The 19820-nt window shown below is 42.2% G+C and overlaps 2 protein-coding genes and 1 long non-coding RNA gene across 4 annotated transcripts; 1 reads left to right on the top strand and 2 right to left on the bottom strand.

Annotated features, from left to right (window-relative positions):
- The first annotated feature begins 782 nt into the window (after nucleotides 1-782).
- On the top strand, nucleotides 783-4448 carry LOC100843968 (shaggy-related protein kinase alpha). The gene is made up of 13 exons (XM_003569030.4): nucleotides 783-938; nucleotides 1698-1880; nucleotides 1967-2059; nucleotides 2149-2208; nucleotides 2326-2598; nucleotides 2693-2767; nucleotides 2873-2929; nucleotides 3004-3144; nucleotides 3228-3278; nucleotides 3354-3449; nucleotides 3522-3605; nucleotides 3770-3872; nucleotides 3968-4448. The coding sequence occupies exons 2-13, from the start codon at nucleotides 1761-1763 to the stop codon at nucleotides 4048-4050; spliced, it is 1236 nt and encodes a 411-aa protein (XP_003569078.1). The 5' UTR covers nucleotides 783-938; nucleotides 1698-1760; the 3' UTR covers nucleotides 4051-4448.
- Nucleotides 4449-5078: 630 nt separating this feature from the next.
- On the bottom strand, nucleotides 5079-19208 carry LOC100843659 (probable inactive DNA (cytosine-5)-methyltransferase DRM3). Of its 2 annotated transcripts, none has more exons than XM_003569029.3 (11): nucleotides 19075-19208; nucleotides 17475-17510; nucleotides 17273-17389; nucleotides 15167-15257; nucleotides 14987-15033; nucleotides 13982-14098; nucleotides 13801-13894; nucleotides 13472-13569; nucleotides 7815-7914; nucleotides 7016-7092; nucleotides 5079-6489 (listed from the first exon to the last, which is right to left on the bottom strand). In XM_003569029.3, the coding sequence occupies exons 2-11, from the start codon at nucleotides 17475-17477 to the stop codon at nucleotides 5251-5253; spliced, it is 1983 nt and encodes a 660-aa protein (XP_003569077.1). In that variant the 5' UTR covers nucleotides 17478-17510; nucleotides 19075-19208; the 3' UTR covers nucleotides 5079-5250. The 2 variants fall into 2 exon arrangements, with proteins under 2 accessions (XP_003569077.1, XP_010231829.1); XM_010233527.2 differs by having other exon boundaries at nucleotides 7833-7914; nucleotides 19075-19203.
- On the bottom strand, nucleotides 16370-17266 carry LOC112270678. The gene is made up of 2 exons (XR_002963078.1): nucleotides 16909-17266; nucleotides 16370-16626 (listed from the first exon to the last, which is right to left on the bottom strand). It is a non-coding gene; the product is annotated as an uncharacterized LOC112270678 (long non-coding RNA).
- Nucleotides 19209-19820: the final 612 nt, after the last annotated feature.

Genomic DNA, 19820 nt, shown 5'->3' with positions numbered 1-19820 from the left:
TATTGCATGGATATGAATAATCCACGGATACCCGGATACCCATGAATATGAATGTGGATATTGTTTTGCATCGATGGATATTTTTGTGGATGGATAGTTGGCTCGGGGATGGATATGGATATGGATATGGATGTGGTCGACCCGTCCAAACCCACCCCGTTGCCATCCTGAGAGTAGTTTCCTTCTAATGTGTAACGTCCCACGTATTTGACCTCCCACGATGTTGTACAACAATTAGTCTTTATCCTTCACGTCAGGCCTCTTTGATTCGTAGAGTTTTGAACAATAAAAACTATCAGAATGCAAAACAAAGAAGTAAAAAAAAGGAAGTTTTGTAGAATTTGATTTTTGATTCGTAGTAATATAAATGAAAAACACAGGAATCCTAACAAACAAGGTCGAATCATAGTAAAACCAAAACTAAAGTTGCCATGTTATTATGCCGCTAAATATGACTTGTTCTACGAAGTTTTACTAGATCAAGAGACCAAGAATAAAGCAAAGTTTTACGAAGAAGGAAAAAGAAAAAAAGAATGTAGATCGAGAAGGAAGCAGCGTTACGGGGCCCACAGGCAGAGCACATGACACGAGGAGGGCGCAGACGGACCGGGAGGAACCTTTCAACGGTCAAACGGACAGCTTCTCTTAATTAACACGATTAAATTAAATAAATAAGCCAAACGCTAATTTGATTAATTAATTAATTAATCAACCAACCAAAAACTCTCTTTTTTTTTTCTCTCCTCTGTATTAGTATGACCTCTTCTTCCCCATTCCCATTTGCTCTGCTCGCTCGCCTCGCCCGCCCGCCGCCCCCCCAATCCTCCCCCCACGTCGCGCGCCGGAGCTGGGGAGGGAGGGGGACAATTCCTCGCCGCTCGGAATCCGCATCCGTTCTCCCCCCTAAACGCGTCGGGGGAAGCCTTCTGATCGGGCAGGTGAGGCAATCGATCGATCGATCAATCCTAGCTCGTTTTTTTTTGCCGTCCCCTGTTTCTGGATCCGGCGATTCCGGCGGGTTGTCTTGCGCGAGGGGGAGGGAGCTGTGGTTCTCGTCGCCGCCGTGTCCCGGACGCCGCGATCGGTCCTACGGCGCTGCGCTTTCGGCGGTGGATTCCGGGGATACGTGCTTGCTTTTCTTTTGATTTTCTCATGTAGTTTGAGAAATTTTGGGGGCCGTGAGTTCGGCTGTTTTCTCTGCGCACCTGAATGTGTCCTAGGGCGGCGAGATGGTGAGGGTGGGTGCCGACTTGGATGCAAATTCGGTGATCTGGATCGAGAATGTGTCATTTCATTCCTATGCCTGCCGTCGTACCAAGCAAGCAGAGACGAATCGGTCGACAAGGTTTCCGAAGCTGAATACGAGGATCGGCTTTGCTGAATCCTATCTTGTGTGGTTCTGATCAGAGTCGAATTGCTGACGGGAAAGGGTGCTGTGATATCAGATATGTACAAGCAGTAGCCTTCTTATTATCCTCGACTGTTCTCATGTTTCCAGAATTAAGTTGGGCTATGGAGAAGAAACTCTCCAATCCCTGTACCATCTTGACATCTTCAAGCCTATCGAGCAATAAGAATTGTCTGCGACTGGAAATGGATGTGCTTCCAAGTTCCAACACTTGGCCCGACCACGTCTTTCTTTAGATGATCAGCTTAGTTACACCTTTGTGGCTTACGTTTAATGCTGGCCTTTGCAGGTTAATTGAGTACGGCATCTTGAACGGTGCCTATATCTCATATTTAGGTAATTCTATCACGGTATGGCCTCGGTGGGTGCGGTGCGTCCTTCGTCCATGGGCTTTCAGAATGACACAAGTACCAGTGGTGATGCCGACAGGCTTCCGAATGAGATGGGCAATATGAGCATTAGGGATGATAAGGTAATCTCCACAGAGTGGTTTGCCACTTCATCATTCTTTCCTTTTTGTGGTTGATCAGTCCCTAAGTTGGTTTCTAAACATTGCAGGACATTGAAGATATAGTAGTCAACGGCAATGGGACAGAACCAGGCCATATCATAGTCACAAGCATTGAGGGAAGAAATGGGCAGGCAAAACAGGTACTTACAAACATACATAAATAGCGTCATGCCAATCCTCCTTGTAACTCAATAAGTTCTGTCTACTGAGTTATGTATCTGCACTGCAGACCATTAGCTACATGGCTGAGCGCGTGGTTGGCCATGGGTCATTTGGAACTGTTTTCCAGGTTTGTTGCTGGATAAATCAAGTATTATTTAGTTGTTCTGTGTGCTAATTTGTGTACCCGTACATTTATTTAGTAATCGCTGATGGCCCCAACTACTTTTTCAATGATCCTACATAGGCCAAGTGTCTGGAAACTGGGGAGACTGTAGCTATAAAGAAGGTTCTTCAAGACAAGAGATACAAGAACCGTGAGCTACAGACGATGCGAGTTCTTGACCACCCAAATGTTGTGTCTTTGAAGCATTGTTTTTTCTCAAAGACCGAGAAGGAGGAGCTTTATCTCAACTTGGTTCTTGAGTATGTGCCGGAGACAGCTCATCGTGTCATTAAACATTACTACAAGATGAACCAACGCATGCCTTTGATATATGCAAAATTATACATGTATCAGGTAAAGTTTATGTTTTCTGACAGCAAGATCTGTTAGTCTATTCAAGCACTACTATGCAATGACCATAACTTATAAAATGGATTATAATTCACAGATATGTAGATCTTTGGCATACATTCATAACTGCATTGGAGTGTGTCACAGGGACATCAAGCCTCAAAATCTTCTGGTACGTATATAGTTATAAACTGACCAAATACTTGCTGACGTATATGTGCAGTCGAGTACTAAATTTTGTTTAGTCAGTTGGTTTGATAAATATTACTTTTGCCAGGTGAATCCACATACGCATCAGTTGAAATTGTGCGACTTTGGCAGCGCGAAAGTGTTGGTATGATCACACGTTACCTGACGTCCGCATGACATTGACATTTCATGCCTTCTTATTATCTTGTGTTCCTGTAGGTAAAAGGAGAACCAAACATTTCCTATATCTGTTCAAGGTACTACAGAGCCCCAGAGCTCATATTTGGTGCTACTGAATACACAACGGCAATTGATGTTTGGTCTGCTGGTTGTGTCCTTGCTGAACTCCTTCTAGGACAGGTAAGCAACCACACGTATTTAAAGTTATTCTACCAACCAGCTTATTTAATCTGTCTGCCTAAGACTCGCTCTCTTTTAAACAGCCTATATTCCCCGGCGACAGTGGTGTTGATCAGCTTGTTGAAATCATCAAGGTAAACTTACATTCTTTCTCCCAAGGAAATTAGTGCTTGTTAGTTTTGCTTCAATTGACGTCATTTTTCTGTCAGGTTCTAGGTACCCCTACAAGAGAAGAAATTAAGTGCATGAATCCAAATTATACCGAGTTTAAATTCCCGCAAATCAAAGCTCACCCATGGCACAAGGTAGGAACCTTGTGTTAGACTGTTTTGTTGCATTTAAGGCTGCAGTATAATATTGCTGTTTTTCCCCGCCAGATCTTCCATAAAAGAATGCCTGCTGAAGCAGTAGATCTTGTTTCTAGACTTTTGCAATATTCACCAAGCCTCCGGTCAACTGCTGTGAGTATTGCTGCATTGTTTGAGCAAATATTGATGTTTTATTTCTTGACATTACTGTCATGTTAAAAAGAATTGCATCACTCTATCTTATGAACAAACACACTTCTGTGCAAGCTGTAGTTGCTGACTTGCTGTCACTTACATTGCTACTTCCCCTGTTACAGTTGGAAGCATTAATACATCCATTCTTCGATGAACTCCGGGATCCAAACACCCGCTTACCAAATGGGCGTTTCCTTCCTCCCCTCTTCAACTTCAAGGCCCATGGTAAGTCAGCAATATCAACTCACTTGCACTAATTAAAAGTTCAAAACCCCATGTCCAGTACTTATCTTTAACACGGGTGTGGTGGATTCTAACAGAGCTGAAGGGCGTGCCAATGGACATCTTGGTGAAGCTCGTTCCTGAACATGCTCGGAAGCAATGTACCTTTGTAGGATGGTGATCTGAGAGGACAGCTTGAAGATTAGTTCAGAATCAATCCAATTGTCGTCTGCTAGAAACCCGAGGAGTTTGAGATTGCCAGCAGTCACACGGGATATAAGCGATGACGCATGTGATTATTATTCTTTTCTTTTTCCGCTTGAGACCGCAATGTCATGTATTCTTTCCCCCTACTTGCGCTGCAGAGGTAACAGATTACCCACGATTATGTAAAGTAGATGACAAGTGTTCAATTGTTCTCCCTTGAGCCCATGTATCAGTTTGCAACTGAATTCAGTTTGTCAAGTTTGTAGAACCATGAAAGGAAGGATGCACCCTATGTATGGGCGTACGGCCAATGTTTGCCCATGGATCGAGGCTATGAATTCATTCATTTGTACTCTGCATATTCTTTTCTCAGATACTGTCCAGTTTTCAAGTTCTTCTATCCGGTGACAAAAGCATCTGAATAAGTTGACTAGTCTTCTGGAGAATCAGCAATTTCTTGACCTTTCATATATCTCTACTTGTCTCGTGTCGGCATTATCAGCATGGACACACACGGAAGTTACACGCTGATCAGTTCACATGCACTTGTCGCAAGAAAATAAACGCTGTGAAGATATGATTTTACGAAAATGCAGATACAAATAAACACAAAACATTGTTTAAGCAACTCAACTTGCATGTACTGCCATACTGGCGTCTGTACCTCAGAACAGCAAAGGCAAACCTTTGATCATTGCTAAGGAGAAACTCTTGCCAGCGTGCAGACAAGCAGATACAAGACACACCATCCACCCTGCTAATTCACATGTCATTTTTCAGATTAACACTAAACCAAGCATTTCTGCAGTAAGAAATAAATGTTATAGAACTAGCGGTCATCAGCGAAATGAGAAGCCACTGCTCCGCCCCAGTTTATTAAACGATCAAACATTTCTGTGGTAAAACAAGCCAACAACTCTAGAGACAACACAGAAAAAAATATAACCAGACTAGAACTTGAGCAAACAAACAAGACGCAAAGGATAACTATGAACCGAGACGAAGAGAACAGTGCAGACAATAGAATAGTGCAAAGTTAACTCATCATATAAGCATACAGACAGTGCAAAGTTATCTGGCTGCCAAAAACATACATCTCCATTCTGCCATTTACAAGTCTACACCACCACATGATGCTACATCAAATCTGGAAGGCTAGGAAAGAATGGTATCATCAACTATTGTGCAAGGCTCTCACTATCTTGACAACACGAGCATATTCATAGAATTTATTGGAGTCCATGCCCATAGTTGCATTTATTGTCCTCCCACCTCTGCAAGAACTGTAGTTTCCACCAATAATTAGGTCAAATCCACCAAACTCTTTTACTAGATCTTCAAGTACAATTGTTTTTAGCTTCCAAATGCCAACAAATTGTCTCAGCTCTCCGGCCTGATTAGTTCTACGCCACCATTTTCTCAGGATCTTCCTATTCACATCAGACTCCTCGACTGATACTATACATTTTATTGGAATACCGAGACGATCCAAAGCCACTTCTGCACCTCCTAGTCCACTGTAAATGGATAACAATCTCAAACCATTTGGATACTTAGACTTCAACACGGACAATAGATATGCCAAGACATCTGTTTGAAAAGTATATTTCATAGCAGCAAGTCTATCAGGAGTATTTAATTCAAACTGCTCAGTATGATTACGCGGATAGCCTAGTATGTGTTCTAACTGATGCGGCTCCAAAGGACTTAATCTATCCTTGCCAATCCAAATAAGATTTGACATCTTACATTGCTGCATGATATGAGCCTGCTTCTCATGTGAAAGTACTCCTCGGGAATCTGTCATTATTTTCCCCAACTTCTCACACATCTGCTCAATCTCTGCCACATCCAAAGTAACAACACCAATGTGTTTTCTTGTGTCCCATGAGGGCCACCACTGTCTTGTGAATGGCAATGCATCTTCAATTGTCATTGGTGACTTCGGAACCACAATATGCCTTGTCTCCATCGGAAGGTTATGAAGGTAACCCTCTCTTCGCATCACGGCCGAGAAATACTGACTATTCAGAAACTCAGGCTCCACATTGAATAAGAAATCTGACAATTGATGCCACGTGCCTTTGGGGATGTCGACAACATTTCCATACAGAAAGTATGGGGGCTTCGCAATTTCAGGACGGACATCAGGTCGAGGGCCAGATGCCATTGCATCAAATTCTTCCTTCACATACCCATTACTAACTGACCCAGTACAGCCACTCAACCATGGGGTTAGGCTTGGCTGGTTGCCAGGACGACTACTGGAAGCCCCACTGCTGTTGTCTGTGAAAATAGATTTAGCCCTTTTAACCCCTATCTTGTCATCCTCGTCGTCATAGTAACGTAACCTCTGATGGCATGTTGAATGCTGATTTTCTGTGCCACCCAGGAAATCAGATTCAATTTTTACCTATACAGTACAGGGGAACATAAGAGGCCAAATTAGAAATGAGAGCAGTTGTTAATTAGATTATACAAATATGTTCTGCAGCCATTAGGACCACTGTCAAAGAAAAGAGCTTTGCATATGAACATGGGAAGTCAGTGGTTGCAGGATAACATATTTTACTAAATCATGCAACAGGATGTGAAAATCCGAATTAGAAATGAGAGCAGTTGTTAATTGGATTACGCAAATATGACCTGCATCCATAAGAACCACTGTTAAACAAAAATACAGCTTTGCATATGAGCATGGGAAGTCAATGGTGCCAGAGTAACACAGTTTACTAAATCATTCAACAGGACATAGGAAAACATCATATACTCCATCATTCGTGTAAAAAGTTGATCTAACCTCTAGTATGCTGTACATTGTACACAAACTTATCACATACAAGATGATTTAGGACAAACAAGGCTCTCAAACAGCATATGAGTATTAAATTCAAGGCACTGAGTGTTGTAGCAGCGCATATTGAATATCATTGAGTTACCTCAGTCTGCTTAATACTGTTGTCGATTCGTCTTGCAAAAATTGAGTCGGCCAGCTCCTGAACTGTTGCTTCCTGACCTGAAAAGGGTAGGAAATGTAGCATTTTAAAATTTGTAGGAACTAGTCACACCAGTCTTTCAGTAATAAACCTACAAGGTAAAACTGGAAAATTTAGTGCTCATGATGAGGACATGAAGGGCTAGAGGGAAGGGGAGACAGGGTCCAACAGTCATGCATGGGCTGCTCAAGCTTGCTACAAGTAGCCCTACCTCCCGCTCCTCACTTTAGCCCTTACTGTCCTAATCAGCTTACTAACAACAAACTGACACGTTACTTTAGCAAGACATAGCTCCTCCAAGCGTGTTGAAATTTGAAAAAAAAAACAGCCTTAATAATGTGCAGTAAAGTTATCAATGAAGTGTGCAAATATGAGATCCCTTTCTCCTACCACCATGTTGCATAGAAGGTTTTGACCATGTGTCTGCACATGCCATATATATACCAGATTAGGTTCTCTAAATCAGATGGAATGTAATGTCCGAATCAACTCTAACAATGTCTGTGCAGCCACATTACATCCAAAGCAGGCATGCACCTTTAATATTACATATGAAACTAAAAGGTTCATGTTTGACAAAAACCATGCACAACAACACACAGATAGAACTTGTTGAATGGATGACAGAATGTAGTTAACATAAATACTATTAGCATCAATCACATGCCAATGTACCGACAATACTGAAAGTGGAAATGGGAACTAACCCACTGAATACAATTTTAAAGCATTTTCGACCTACCAGAACTATCAATAGCACCTGATACTTCTTCCTCAGTAAAACCCATCTGCAGCAAATGGAGTGTCTTCTCCATGACCCCGAACAACGATTCAGCCTTTCCCTAAAAATAGTAATTTTAAAATTTAAATCCCAAAGTTCTGAGGTTGCTTATGTCTGTAGGTCATTCCAAATCCAATCAAAAAAGGTTTTGAAGTAAGCAGAACAAACTGTAAATATAAGTGGCAAACTAGAGACATGTTTTCAATCCTATATGAAATTTGTACTGACTATAATATTGAAAACATGTGATGCATGCAGTGCACACTGCTACAGTTATGGTTAGACACATTTCTAGAGTATATTTCATGGTTTGAGTGGTTGATCTGAAATTGCCTTTAGAATTACCTTGATAGAGTACATACAGGACGCAAATTTTCATAGTCAGATAGAATGTGATGTTCTACTCTAAAACCAGTACCAACAGTAGATAGCATAATGAATCTTGACTCTTGCTTACATCGACATATTATAAAACCCATTGCTTGCAAGTGTAATACATATTGTAGAGCTCATATCCCGATGGGATAATTAGCTCTAAGTGTTGGACTTAAGAGGTATTGGAGTGAAGAGGTATCCTGGACAGTTACTGGTATGGCCCATTAGGCCCACCTAACTAGATATATATATGTGGGTGTGTTCTGTCCCAGGGCTCTAACCCTAGCCGCCACTGTGAACCTGAGAGGTGAGCTCCTGCCCCTGTGACTTCATGGTATCAGAGCCAAGTTCACAGCTAGGGTAGGCAGGCTGAGAGGGAGAGAATCCCTTTCCTAGATCTGCTTAGGATAGGAGAAGCCCCTGTGACTTCATGGTATCAGAGCCAAGTTCACAGCTAGGGTAGGCAGGCTGAGAGGGAGAGAATCCCTTTCCTAGATCTGCTTAGGATATGAGAAGCAGGGGTGAAGGAGAGAGCAGCTGGAGCAGCAAGCAACAGGAGGTGCATCTCAGGCGGAAGAGATGGGAGATGTCACCAAGGTGTTGGAGCAGCTGGTTGAGCTTCTCACTGCCAAGGCAGATGGTGCCTCATCCTCAGGTATTTCTATTCCACAGCCTGAAGTAGTTCAAAAGGTGGAGTTGATGCCAAATGACATCAAGCTAGAGGGAGTCTCAAACTATTTGAGTTGGTCTAGAAGGGGGCTGCTGATATTGGGGACAAAAGGGCTGATAGGCTACGTGAAGGGTGAAGTGAGAGAGCCAGTGGATAAGTTGGGGAAAGAATGGAAGAAGTGGAGTATTGTTGATTCGCTGGTGCGGGCATGGATGCTGAACTCTTTAACTCCAACCATTGCTGCTTCTTGTGGAGTCATTATCCAGTGCAGTATGCAATATAGATGTGGATGACCCTGGAAACAATGTATTCAGGCAAAGGAAATGTGATGGTGATAGCCCACGTGGAGGATATGGTGCATGATATGAAGCAAGGAGAGAGATCGGTGCTGGAATATGTGGCAGAATTGCAGCATCATTGGACTGATTTAGATCACTACGATCCATTGGAGTTGTCACATGCTGAATGTGTGTCGGCTGCTCAGAAATGGATTGAGCGCAGGCGGGTAATGAAATTTCTCAAGGGGCTGAACCCGGAATTTGAAGGGAGGCGTGCGGGACTGTTTCATCAACCCACTCTTCCTTCACTCAAGGAGGCCATAGCAGCAATGGCTCAGGAGGAGGTGAGACTAAAGATGACGAAGAGTGAAGGGACTGTTCAGGGACGTTAGGCATTTGTTGCAACTGAAAGAAAAGAGACAAGGGACTGTTTTAATTGTGGGATAACAGCCATCTGAGTTATGAATGCACAGCTCCAAGGCTTGGAAGAGGAAGAGGCTATAACAAGGAAAGTTACCGAGGTGGAAGAGGTAGAGGTGGCCACAACAACTCTGGACTTTCAAGGGCACATGTGGCAGCTGCAGAACAGGAAACTGCAAGTGCATCGCAAGGGGAGTTGAAGAACAAAGGTCAAGTGGACAACAACTTCGGAAACTTTGCTCATGCTGTCTACACAAAAGAAGGTAACTCTGCAAATGCGTCTATATTTCCCCATAAATCCTTCTCAGATTGGATACTCAATTCTGGAGCTTCAAAACATGTTGCGGGAACTCTCAATGAATTTGATTCATATATCCAGTATCCACCCGAACATAACGAAACAATTCAAACTGCTGATGGCACCTCACAACCAATAAAGGGAGTCGGAACAGTTCAGTGTACACCATGCATAAAATTGTCTTCAGTACTACATGTTCCAGCTTTTCCTGTTAATTTGGTGTCATTAAGCTCATTAATTGACCAGCTGGACTGCAGGATAACACTTGACAAATACATGTGTTTGATTCAGGGGAGGCAGACTGGCAGGAAGCTTGGGACAAGATCCAGGCATAATGGGCTGTGGTATATGAACTGAGGGGCATCCAGAAGCACGGTGCTTGCAGCCATGCTGGGAGAAAGGGAGACGATGGCAATTATCCATCACTGTCGAATGGGTCACGTGTCTTTTGAGAAAATGAGTAGAGTGTTTCCTGATGTAATGAGTGGGGTTGATAAGAACAAACTTAAGTGTGATGCATGTGAATATGCAAAACACACAAGAACCACTTATGTTAGCAGGGGTCTTAGAAGTATCTCTCCATTTATGTTAATCCATTCTGATGTATGGACATGTCCGGTTGTTTCTGTCAGTGGGATGAAATATTTTGTGACATTTATTGACTGCAATACTCGTATGACATGGATATATCTCATGCGACATAAAGATGAGGTATTCCAATGCTTCCAGGATTTCTACTCCTATGTGAACACTCAATTTCATGTGCAGGTGCAAGCGATCTGGACTGATAATGGGACAGAATATGTGAACAAGAAATTTGGTACATTCTTGTCAATGAAAGGTATACTGCATCAGACTTCTTGCCCAGATACCCCACCACAGAATGGAGTTGCAGAGAGAAAGAATCGCCAAATTCTGGAAGTTGCTCGCTCCTTAATGTTTACAATGAATGTTCCAAAGTTTTTGTGGAGTGAAGCTGTAATGACAGCAACTTCTTTAATCAATCGTACTCCCTCAAGAGTTATTGGCATGAAGTCACCTTGTGAGATGCTACTAAGGAGAACAATTTTTTGGTTCCACCTAAGTTATTTGGCTGCACATGCTTTGTTCGAGATCACAGACCTACAGTGGGTAAGCTGGATCCGAAAGCAGTAAAGTGTATCTTTGTTGGCTATTCTGCAGGACAACGAGGTTATAAATGTTGGGAGTCCTATAGAACGAAGAACATTTGTTAGTATGGATGTTACCTTTTGGGAATCTGAACCTTACTATGGGGAGAAGACAGATCTGAGTGCTTTGTTTGAAGAGCTTGACCATCAGCCATTGTCTACAGATGTTCAAGGGGGGGAGAATGGACACTCGCAACAAAGACTACCTCGGCAAATAGTTGGGGGCCCTATTCCCGTGGCTGTAGCTGAGGAAAATGAGCAGAGGTGGCCACGGGTCAATGAGGAAACTAATCTACAAGTGTATACGAGGAGGCGTCAAGGTGAAAACACTCAGCTAGGTCAAGTAATTCACAGGCAGGGGGAGCAAGGGGAAGATAATCCGGTAAAGGGGGAGCAATTTGATGATGGTCAAAATATTGACAGCTCGTCTGAAGAGAGTACGCCTGAAGGGGATTCTCTAGATCTGCCCATTGCCTTGAGGAAAGGAACAAGGGAAGCAGCAAGTAGGCCAATCAACCGGTATGGTTTTGAGCATGACATAGGCAATTATGTCTCCTATGCTGCCTTGTCTCCGTCGTTCAAGACTTTTGTGGCGTCCCTACAAATAGTGATTGTTCCTTAGGATTGGAGAGCTGCAAAGCAGGACCCAAAATGGTTTGGGGCCATGATAGATGAATTGGAGGCCTTGAGAAAGAATAAAACCTGGGAGCTAACTTATCTTCCCAAAGGGAAAAAAACTGTTGGATGCAAATGGGTGTTTACTGTAAAGCAAAACCCTGAAGGGAAGATTGAAAGATATAAAGCAAAGCTAGTAGCTAAAGGATACAGCCAGACGTATGGTATTGATTACGATGCGACCTTTGCACCAGTTGCAAAAATGAACACCGTAAGAATTTTAATATCATGTGCTGCTAATTTTGGTTGGCCACTGCACCAACTCGATGTTAAAAATGCTTTCTTACATGGTGACCTACAAGAAGAGGTGTACATGGAGATTCCACCTTGTTTCTCTACACCTGAAATGGTTGGGAAGGTATGTAGATTGAAGAAGTCTCTTTATGGCCTAAAACAGTCTCCAAGGGCATGGTTTGACAGATTTAGGCAAGCAGTGTGTTCTATGGGTTACGGGCAGTGTAATGGAGATCACACCGTTTTTTACAAGCATTCCAAGCAACAGATCACTATACTCGCAGTTTATGTAGATGACATCATAATTCCAGGAGATGACAAAGAGGAAATAGCAAGACTGAAGAAGTGCTTAAGTGAGACGTTCAAGGTTAAGGATCTTGGTCAGCTTAAATATTTTCTTGGTATAGAAGTGGCCAGATCTCCTACAGGAATAGCTTTATCTCAGAGAAAATATACCTTAGATCTCTTGAGTGATGTGGGCATGTTGGGTTGTCGGGCAGCTTCAACTCCGATTGAACAGAACCCCAAATTGGCAGCCCAAAGTGGTGAACCCGTAGACAGAGAGAAGTATCAGAAATTAGTTGGACAGCTCCTATACCTATGTCACACAAGACCAGACATTGCATATGCAGTAAGCGTAGTAAGCAGATACATGCATGACCCAAGAAGTGGACATCTTGATGCAGTGCATCGCATTCTTAGATATTTGAAAGGTTGTCCTGGCAAGGGATTGATGTTTAAGGGTAATGGCCATCTGAATATAGATGGATACAGTAATGCAGATTGGGCGAGTTGCTTGGATGACAGGAGGTCAACCTCGAGATACTGCGTTTTTGTTGGTGGGAATCTGGTGTCTTGGAGAAGCAAGAAACAATCTGTGGTCTCTAAGTCAACTGCTGAAGCTGAGTTCAGAGCACTATCTCAAGGACTTAGTGAGATGTTGTGAGTGAGAAGCCTTCTGCTTGAACTGAAGGTATTTAGAGGTGGACCTCTAAATGTTTGGTGTGACAACAAGTCTGCTATCAGCATTGCCAACAATCCCGTTCAGCATGATAGGACTAAACATGTTGAGATTGATCGGTTCTTCATTAAAGAAAAGCTAGATGAAAGAATTATCAAGATAACTCATGTGAGCTCAGCGAACCAAGTGGCAGTGTTTGACAAAAGGCTTGGGAACCAGAGAATGTAATCATGCTTGTGACAAGATGGGAATGATCGATATAAATCACCCATCTTGAGGGGGAGTGTTGGACTTAAGAGGTATTGGACTGAAGAGGTATCCTGGACAGTTACTGGTATGGCCCATTAGGCCCACCTAACTAGATATATATATGTGGGTGTGTTCTGTCCCAGGGCTCTAACCCTAGCCGCCACTGTGAACCTGAGAGGTGAGCTCCTGCCCCTGTGACTTCACTAAGTTTACTTCAGGTCTTCCGAGATTGAGATTGAGAAGAAATAGCATCTACAAGAGAAAAACAAAAGGCACCAAAAAAAAAAACCTCAGTTGTCGCGTCAACATTTTCATTGCCTCCAGTGAATCCTGCTACTTGAGCAGTGACAATGGTATCCACAAGCTGATCTAGTGGTGCTTCTTCACCTGCAATTAAGCATGTTTTAGAATACTATTCTAGTGAATAATACGAAGAATAGACTGATGGATCATCAGACACCAAAGATGCCCAGGGTACATAGTTTTAATTGATGGTGTTTTAATAAGAGTGTGGTACAGCTGCTGTTTAAAAGGCTGGGCTAAACAGAGCAACAGCACACAACCCAAGCAATGATGAAAATAAATATTACTTCTAGAAATGAATGCAGCATCACATACCTAGTTGGTTGAATGCCCAATCAACTTCTTGTTGGGAGAAATTCATTGCGCTTAGTAAATACGACCTCCTTTCTGAGAAGGAGTCAGGCTCCGGCTGAACATAGAATTCTCAAAAGATCAGTTTAAAGAGTTTGACAAGCATTACCACGATAAGTCAATAACAGCTTGAGCTAGCAATCACCTTGATTTCTTCATGAGGTTCTTTCATGGACCCTAAACGAGAAATGTTTTCTTCACTATCAGAGTCAAAGAGACTCCCCAAAGAACTTGACGATTCAGAACCAGACTTCGTAAGGGACTATATAACACCAAAATAAATTTGAGATTTTTTGAGTCCATAACTTATTTATCCTTCTCGGTGTGTGAGATATGTATGCACTACTGTGGCAGTGCGAAAGAAATCAAATGGAAACTGAAAAATCAGGTGCCAGATTGGACAGCACAGGAAATCCCTCTAACTACAAGGCATCCTTTTAATTGCTTCGAGATGTCCCTTCAAGTAAAATTACACAAAATGAAGATGCATAAAAAATCCCCTCCGTCTGTTCCTAAATATAACATGTTCTAGTTTTGTCCTAAGAGTCAAACTTCTTAAAATTTGACCAAGTTAAAAAAGTACCAACATCTACAACTCTAAATTAGTTTTATTAAATTCGTCATGATACATATATTCATAGTATACCTATTTGATACTGCAGATGTTAGTAATTTTTTCTATAAACGGAGGTAGTAGGTGAAACATCAACGGCAAGTATTTCAAGCTCTTGGTGTCATACTCATAAGTAGTAAGTATAAACCCATACAAATATTGTTTAGGGACTAAGGACAAGGATACTGCTGGATGAGAAAAGATAACTAACACCAAACGAAATAAGTTTACTTTCAGTATCAGTATTGAAAGCCTACTAGCATCATATGCACTTTTAATGCTAAATATTTATAATACTTGTAAAAAGTAGCAACACAAAGGCCATGGTCGAAGCCTTAAAAGCAAACTATTCAAGCAAGGACCGAAGAAACAGAAGACAAAAAAGAGAAGAAAATACAAAGAGGTAACCACGTAATTAGGACAGAAAATATTTAGTACAAATCAAGAACACAATATTAGTGTTAGACACTAAGAAATACCGTCTTCAGTCTTAATGTATCAACCAAAGAATGCAATTGGTGAATCATAATTACTTACAGAATGGAACAAAAGAGATTCCAAGATAGCATTAAAATCTTTGTCGCCTGCATGGAAGATACATATGTGATTAGTATGGAGATCAGTAGGCATTTGGATTTCATTTAACTGTGTTGACCACTCGGGATGTTTGATATCACTTCATGCATTAGAAAAGGAATTCCATAGAGAATAGCATACCATGTTTCTGAAGCATTTTGTCAACTAACGTTGGTGGAAATCCCATACCAATAAATTTTGAATAACTGGAAGAAGAGCTTGGCTGACCATCCTACAATAAGAGTGAAGAACATCTTATCACAGTTTTCTTCGACGGAAATCAATGTTATTCCAACACTCTGGTAGCCATGCGCATTGACAAAAAAAACTGGCTTCTTCTCCCAAATATCTGTGTTGCTACTTGTGTAGTCTCTTGTATGGCGTAGCAACTGGCAACACCAAGCATTGTTATGTGCAGGGGCAAAGCCAAGAGGGGCCGCGAACAGGGGCTTCCCTCCTAACAGTTCAGTTCTAATAATGATGAAACTGCTGGTATTTGTGCCCACTTCACCCTCTCCAATCTCAAATGCTATTTGTGCCTGGTTATACGTGAGAAGTTCCTATTGGGAACTCCTTTTTTAATTTTTACTTTTGCTCTCACTCCTACTGCCATCTCGTGTGCGAGTTTCTTTTTCTTCTCCTCTACAGTTCCTCTTCTCTCTCAGTCTCTGTTCTTCCATGGGCTAGGCGACCAAACCAAATAGCCAAGAACCCTGCTCGGAACATCTCTTATTTTTCGCTCTCAAATTCAGTTAAATGTGGAAATAGATGTTTTTTAACTCATGTGGGAAAAAGAGTTGTAAGTCGTCTCATAGTCATGTTGTTAATCTTTATCGACGGAAAGGAGATTGCAATAGAATCCCCAACAGATGTGCTTATCGATGAATTCAGTGCGACATGATGCCATGTTCAAATTGACTAAGAATGTTAAATATCCATATTATTTTTCGTGCTACCTTCCATTGTAAATCTCTGTGTTATCCTGCTACAGTCACTGAATCTTCATACTGTATGCACACTTTTTGTTTTGCATTTTAGAGTTGTGCTATACATTCGTTGTGCATATTTTCTGGCTCCGTCACTGTGCGCATGGTGATTCTCTTGTCCTATTTGCAATATATATCATAAGATTTCAGGTAGCGTTCTAGTTACTCTCAGATACTCAACACCGTAAATCAACTGCATCAGCTTCATTAGTGTCGATAGCAATTCACATTCTTAAACTGCAGGTTACCAAAAAATAATGTCAAAATTGAAATAATTAGATTTGTTTAGGTGGTTTTGTTTCAGTGCCATGCCTATTCAAGTTACTGCAAAACAGGACAGATCACTAATTCGCAGAAATAAAAAAGAAGACTTTGACATCATTTATTCAGTTAGAAGCAGCTCATTAAGGTATTGTTTTAAGAAGAGGTAGCTTATTAAATAAAATTCTACAACTATACTCCCTGCATCCCATTAGTGGGCGAATAACTTTTCCTCAAAATTCCTAAGCGCTCCCACTTTAGACAAAATTCTCCCAAAAATGCCCCTGTGAGCAGCAGCCCTCCTCTGCTAATCACGCGATGGCGTCTCAATTGCCTTGCGACCGAACATGTTGCCTGCATTTCGATTTCTTCATATTAATTGCTGGATGCTTGATGACTAGCCGTGCTATGCAAGTGGAAGCAGATGAGGCGTGGCCACAGATTTGCGAACGAGGAGACAGGGATGCAGCAAGTGAGAATTAACTACAGAAACAGCTACTCCCTCCGATCCATAATAAGTGTCTCAGATTTTGTACTAATTTAGTACAAAGTTGTACTAGATCTGAAACACTTATTATGGATCGGAGGGAGTATTAATTAGGGGTAACATTGGAAGGAAACCATGCACTGGCCCACCTTGATCTTTGCAAAATAGTCAGGCGCCCTCTAAAACAGAATGGAGGGAGTATTGAATTGGGGCAAGATGCCTGAACATCCTGTTGGTTTAGTTGGTCTTCTAGAAACAGCCAGTCAGCATAATACAAGCAACTCAAGCACATATAGGTAGGAAATGACACCCATTACGCAATTGTACATTCTTACTTCCACCTCAAGCATTTCTTTCTGCAATGCCCCTATAAAGAAATCAAGCCTGATAATATATGCATTATATACCAAGCACTAAACTCGTCTCTGTCCTTTCCCTAATGGTTTATTGTGACATGCAAACAGTACACCACCAAACAATGCTCCTACCCTACAAGGTTCCAAGGCAAATTACCTCCTCCGCCTTAACACCAGCATGTGCCGTATCAGGCTGCGGGTCCACAGTACCATCCCTAAGAGCACCGACGGAAGCGCTAACACCCTCGTCCTCATCCTGATCTTCAGTTTTGACCTATTTAACAAGAAAAGTAATAGAGTGAGTGCAGCAGCAAATGAGGAACACAAGTGAATACACGAATAACCAAGGTCCCGACTACCATCTTGATCAAATCCGCCTCCAAAGCCGCATACTCCTGCAAAAGACAAGGTAATGACAACATGAATATAGCTCTAGAGTAAAATATTTATTTACCTTCAGACACACACATTCCTAAAATATTTATTTACTTTCAGGCCCAAAAAAAAAGAAACTGAAGGATCATCCCCCCCGGCCTATGCATAATGCTATGCACATAACCTAATATTATTCAAAATAACAAATAAAGAATGTAAGCATCCAGGGACGGACCCACATATGGCCAGCCGACGTGTATAGTGTGTACATGTGTGTGACACTACTAATTTTACTAGGTGGACAACCCCGCAAAAATGCAAATTGATTAAATGGACACCAGACACACCAGGCAGCTCAACCAGCAGTACGGCGATGTCGTCCGGCCCAGCTAGCAACTGTGAGCTCCCACGGCCCATGTGGCTAGCAGCATGGGCCCAGGCAGCCTGTCTATACTAAACCACGATCAATCTATCTTATCACTATGTGCTCTCCATTTAGGCTGCAGACTCATTCTCAGCTCGTTGTCATCTGCACAGATCATCAATCAAGTCGCCGGAGAACACAGATTGAAGGCGCGTGCAGTCTCCCTAAACTGCCCAGGTATGCCATGCCTTTGCTTTGTACGATTATATCCCCAACTCTTCTCAAACTGTAGGGGTTACTCACAAAACTAGAGGCAAAATTGCAATTTCCTTGAGTTGTCATGTTTTCTTTCAAACGCCCTTGAGTTGACATGTTTCTTTTCTACCATTACTGGCTAACAAACAATGTCAATTGATTTAAACTCTATCCAATTGTGCAATTCAACATGTACTATAACTAAAGTCAGGTGCTGCCATGGTTGTATTTCTCTCTATGTAAATATACCTTGTCTTATATGTAGTGGTCGAATTCTCGTGGCCGGTCGTCTTTTTTATGCTTTTGAGTCTTTGATTCTTTAGTGTTTAATTCCACACGATCAACTAATATTTCAACAAGAACCCTTTATTTGGTAAGCATTTTTGCCGCTGCGCCTTATCTTATGTATGGTATTGCTTCATGTCACATATCTGCGATATATACATAGGCATGGGGACAATTTTGTCCTGGGTCCTCCCCTGTCAACATCTTCAGGAAGCGAGTGACACTTGTACTCCGGCCTGCACTAGAGCGCTTTACCGCGACAGAAAATGCTCTCTTTTTTGCGGGTAAACGCGGCAGAAAATGCTAACGGAATGTTTCCCTAAAATCCTGAAAACGAAAGTTCGGTTTTTAGACCGGTTTTGGTTTCCGGATCAAAACAAATAAACCGACAAAACACCGAACGATTCATGTATCCCCAAACGAAAACACCGATCAAATCGGCATAGATCAAACAAGATAACCAACAAAACAAAACGAGCACCATTTGGTTCAATCGATCAACAGAACAAGCACATACTAATAAAAAGAAAAAAGAACATAAAACAACTGCCAATCTGTGGCCAGGATGAACGAGACGGCCGGTGGTGCGAGGTGGTGGTCAGACGGAGCCGTGGAGGAGGCCCACCCCTCCGGTGATGCGCGGCCAAGATGGATAGATAGGCGAGGAGGGCGGCGCTCACCTCGCCGGATGTGGCGGAGCAGAAAGGCGGCGGCCCTGTGCGTCGGCTCGCTGGGGACTAGCACCGCTGGGCAGGTCTCCAGAAGTGTCGAGCCCAGACTGTGGTGTGGACTGAAAGAATAGGGTTTTTTTTTCTTTTGAGGGCAAGGTTGTGCCTGGAGACTTGTGGGCTGGGCCGCTTCCTGGGCTTAGAGCACCCTTGAAATCTTTCTCAATTGTCTAATTAGGGTTTCATGACGAACATAAGAGCATCTCTAAAAAAAAAACATTTGTGATCAGAGAGGATGTGGAGCCCCTCTCTTGTGGCATTGATAGGGAGGACAGTAGGTTGAGATCCAGGTGGATAGCTTCTCACTATGAGAATTAGTTTCGGGTAGATCCTAATTGGAATCATGTAGCTTTCATGAAAGTTGTCAAGAGGGACATTAACTTTGAAACAACCAAGAGAATGACATATGGAGCTAAACTCCATGCCCAAAAAAAAGTGCTAGGTGATTAGGACAACGGTACCTTAGAATTAGGGACTGCTTGAAAACATTGTTGATCAAGAATCCATGCAACAAAGCAATTGTTTGAATAGAGTCTATGCTAGAGCCTCACCTAAATCTCAGATTCTATGGTCCGTTTGTGAGTTTCCATCCACAAATTCAAAGTTTTTGTCAGGTTGTAGACCATTATTTGGGTTAGATGGCTGTTTTGTGGAGCTAACAAATGGTGCTCAAGTGTTAGCAGCTTATGCCAAAAATA

This window comes from Brachypodium distachyon, chromosome 2, assembly GCF_000005505.3.
Source record: "Brachypodium distachyon strain Bd21 chromosome 2, Brachypodium_distachyon_v3.0, whole genome shotgun sequence".
Lineage (NCBI taxonomy): Eukaryota > Viridiplantae > Streptophyta > Magnoliopsida > Poales > Poaceae > Brachypodium > Brachypodium distachyon.
This window is presented reverse-complemented; position numbering and strand designations above follow the sequence as displayed.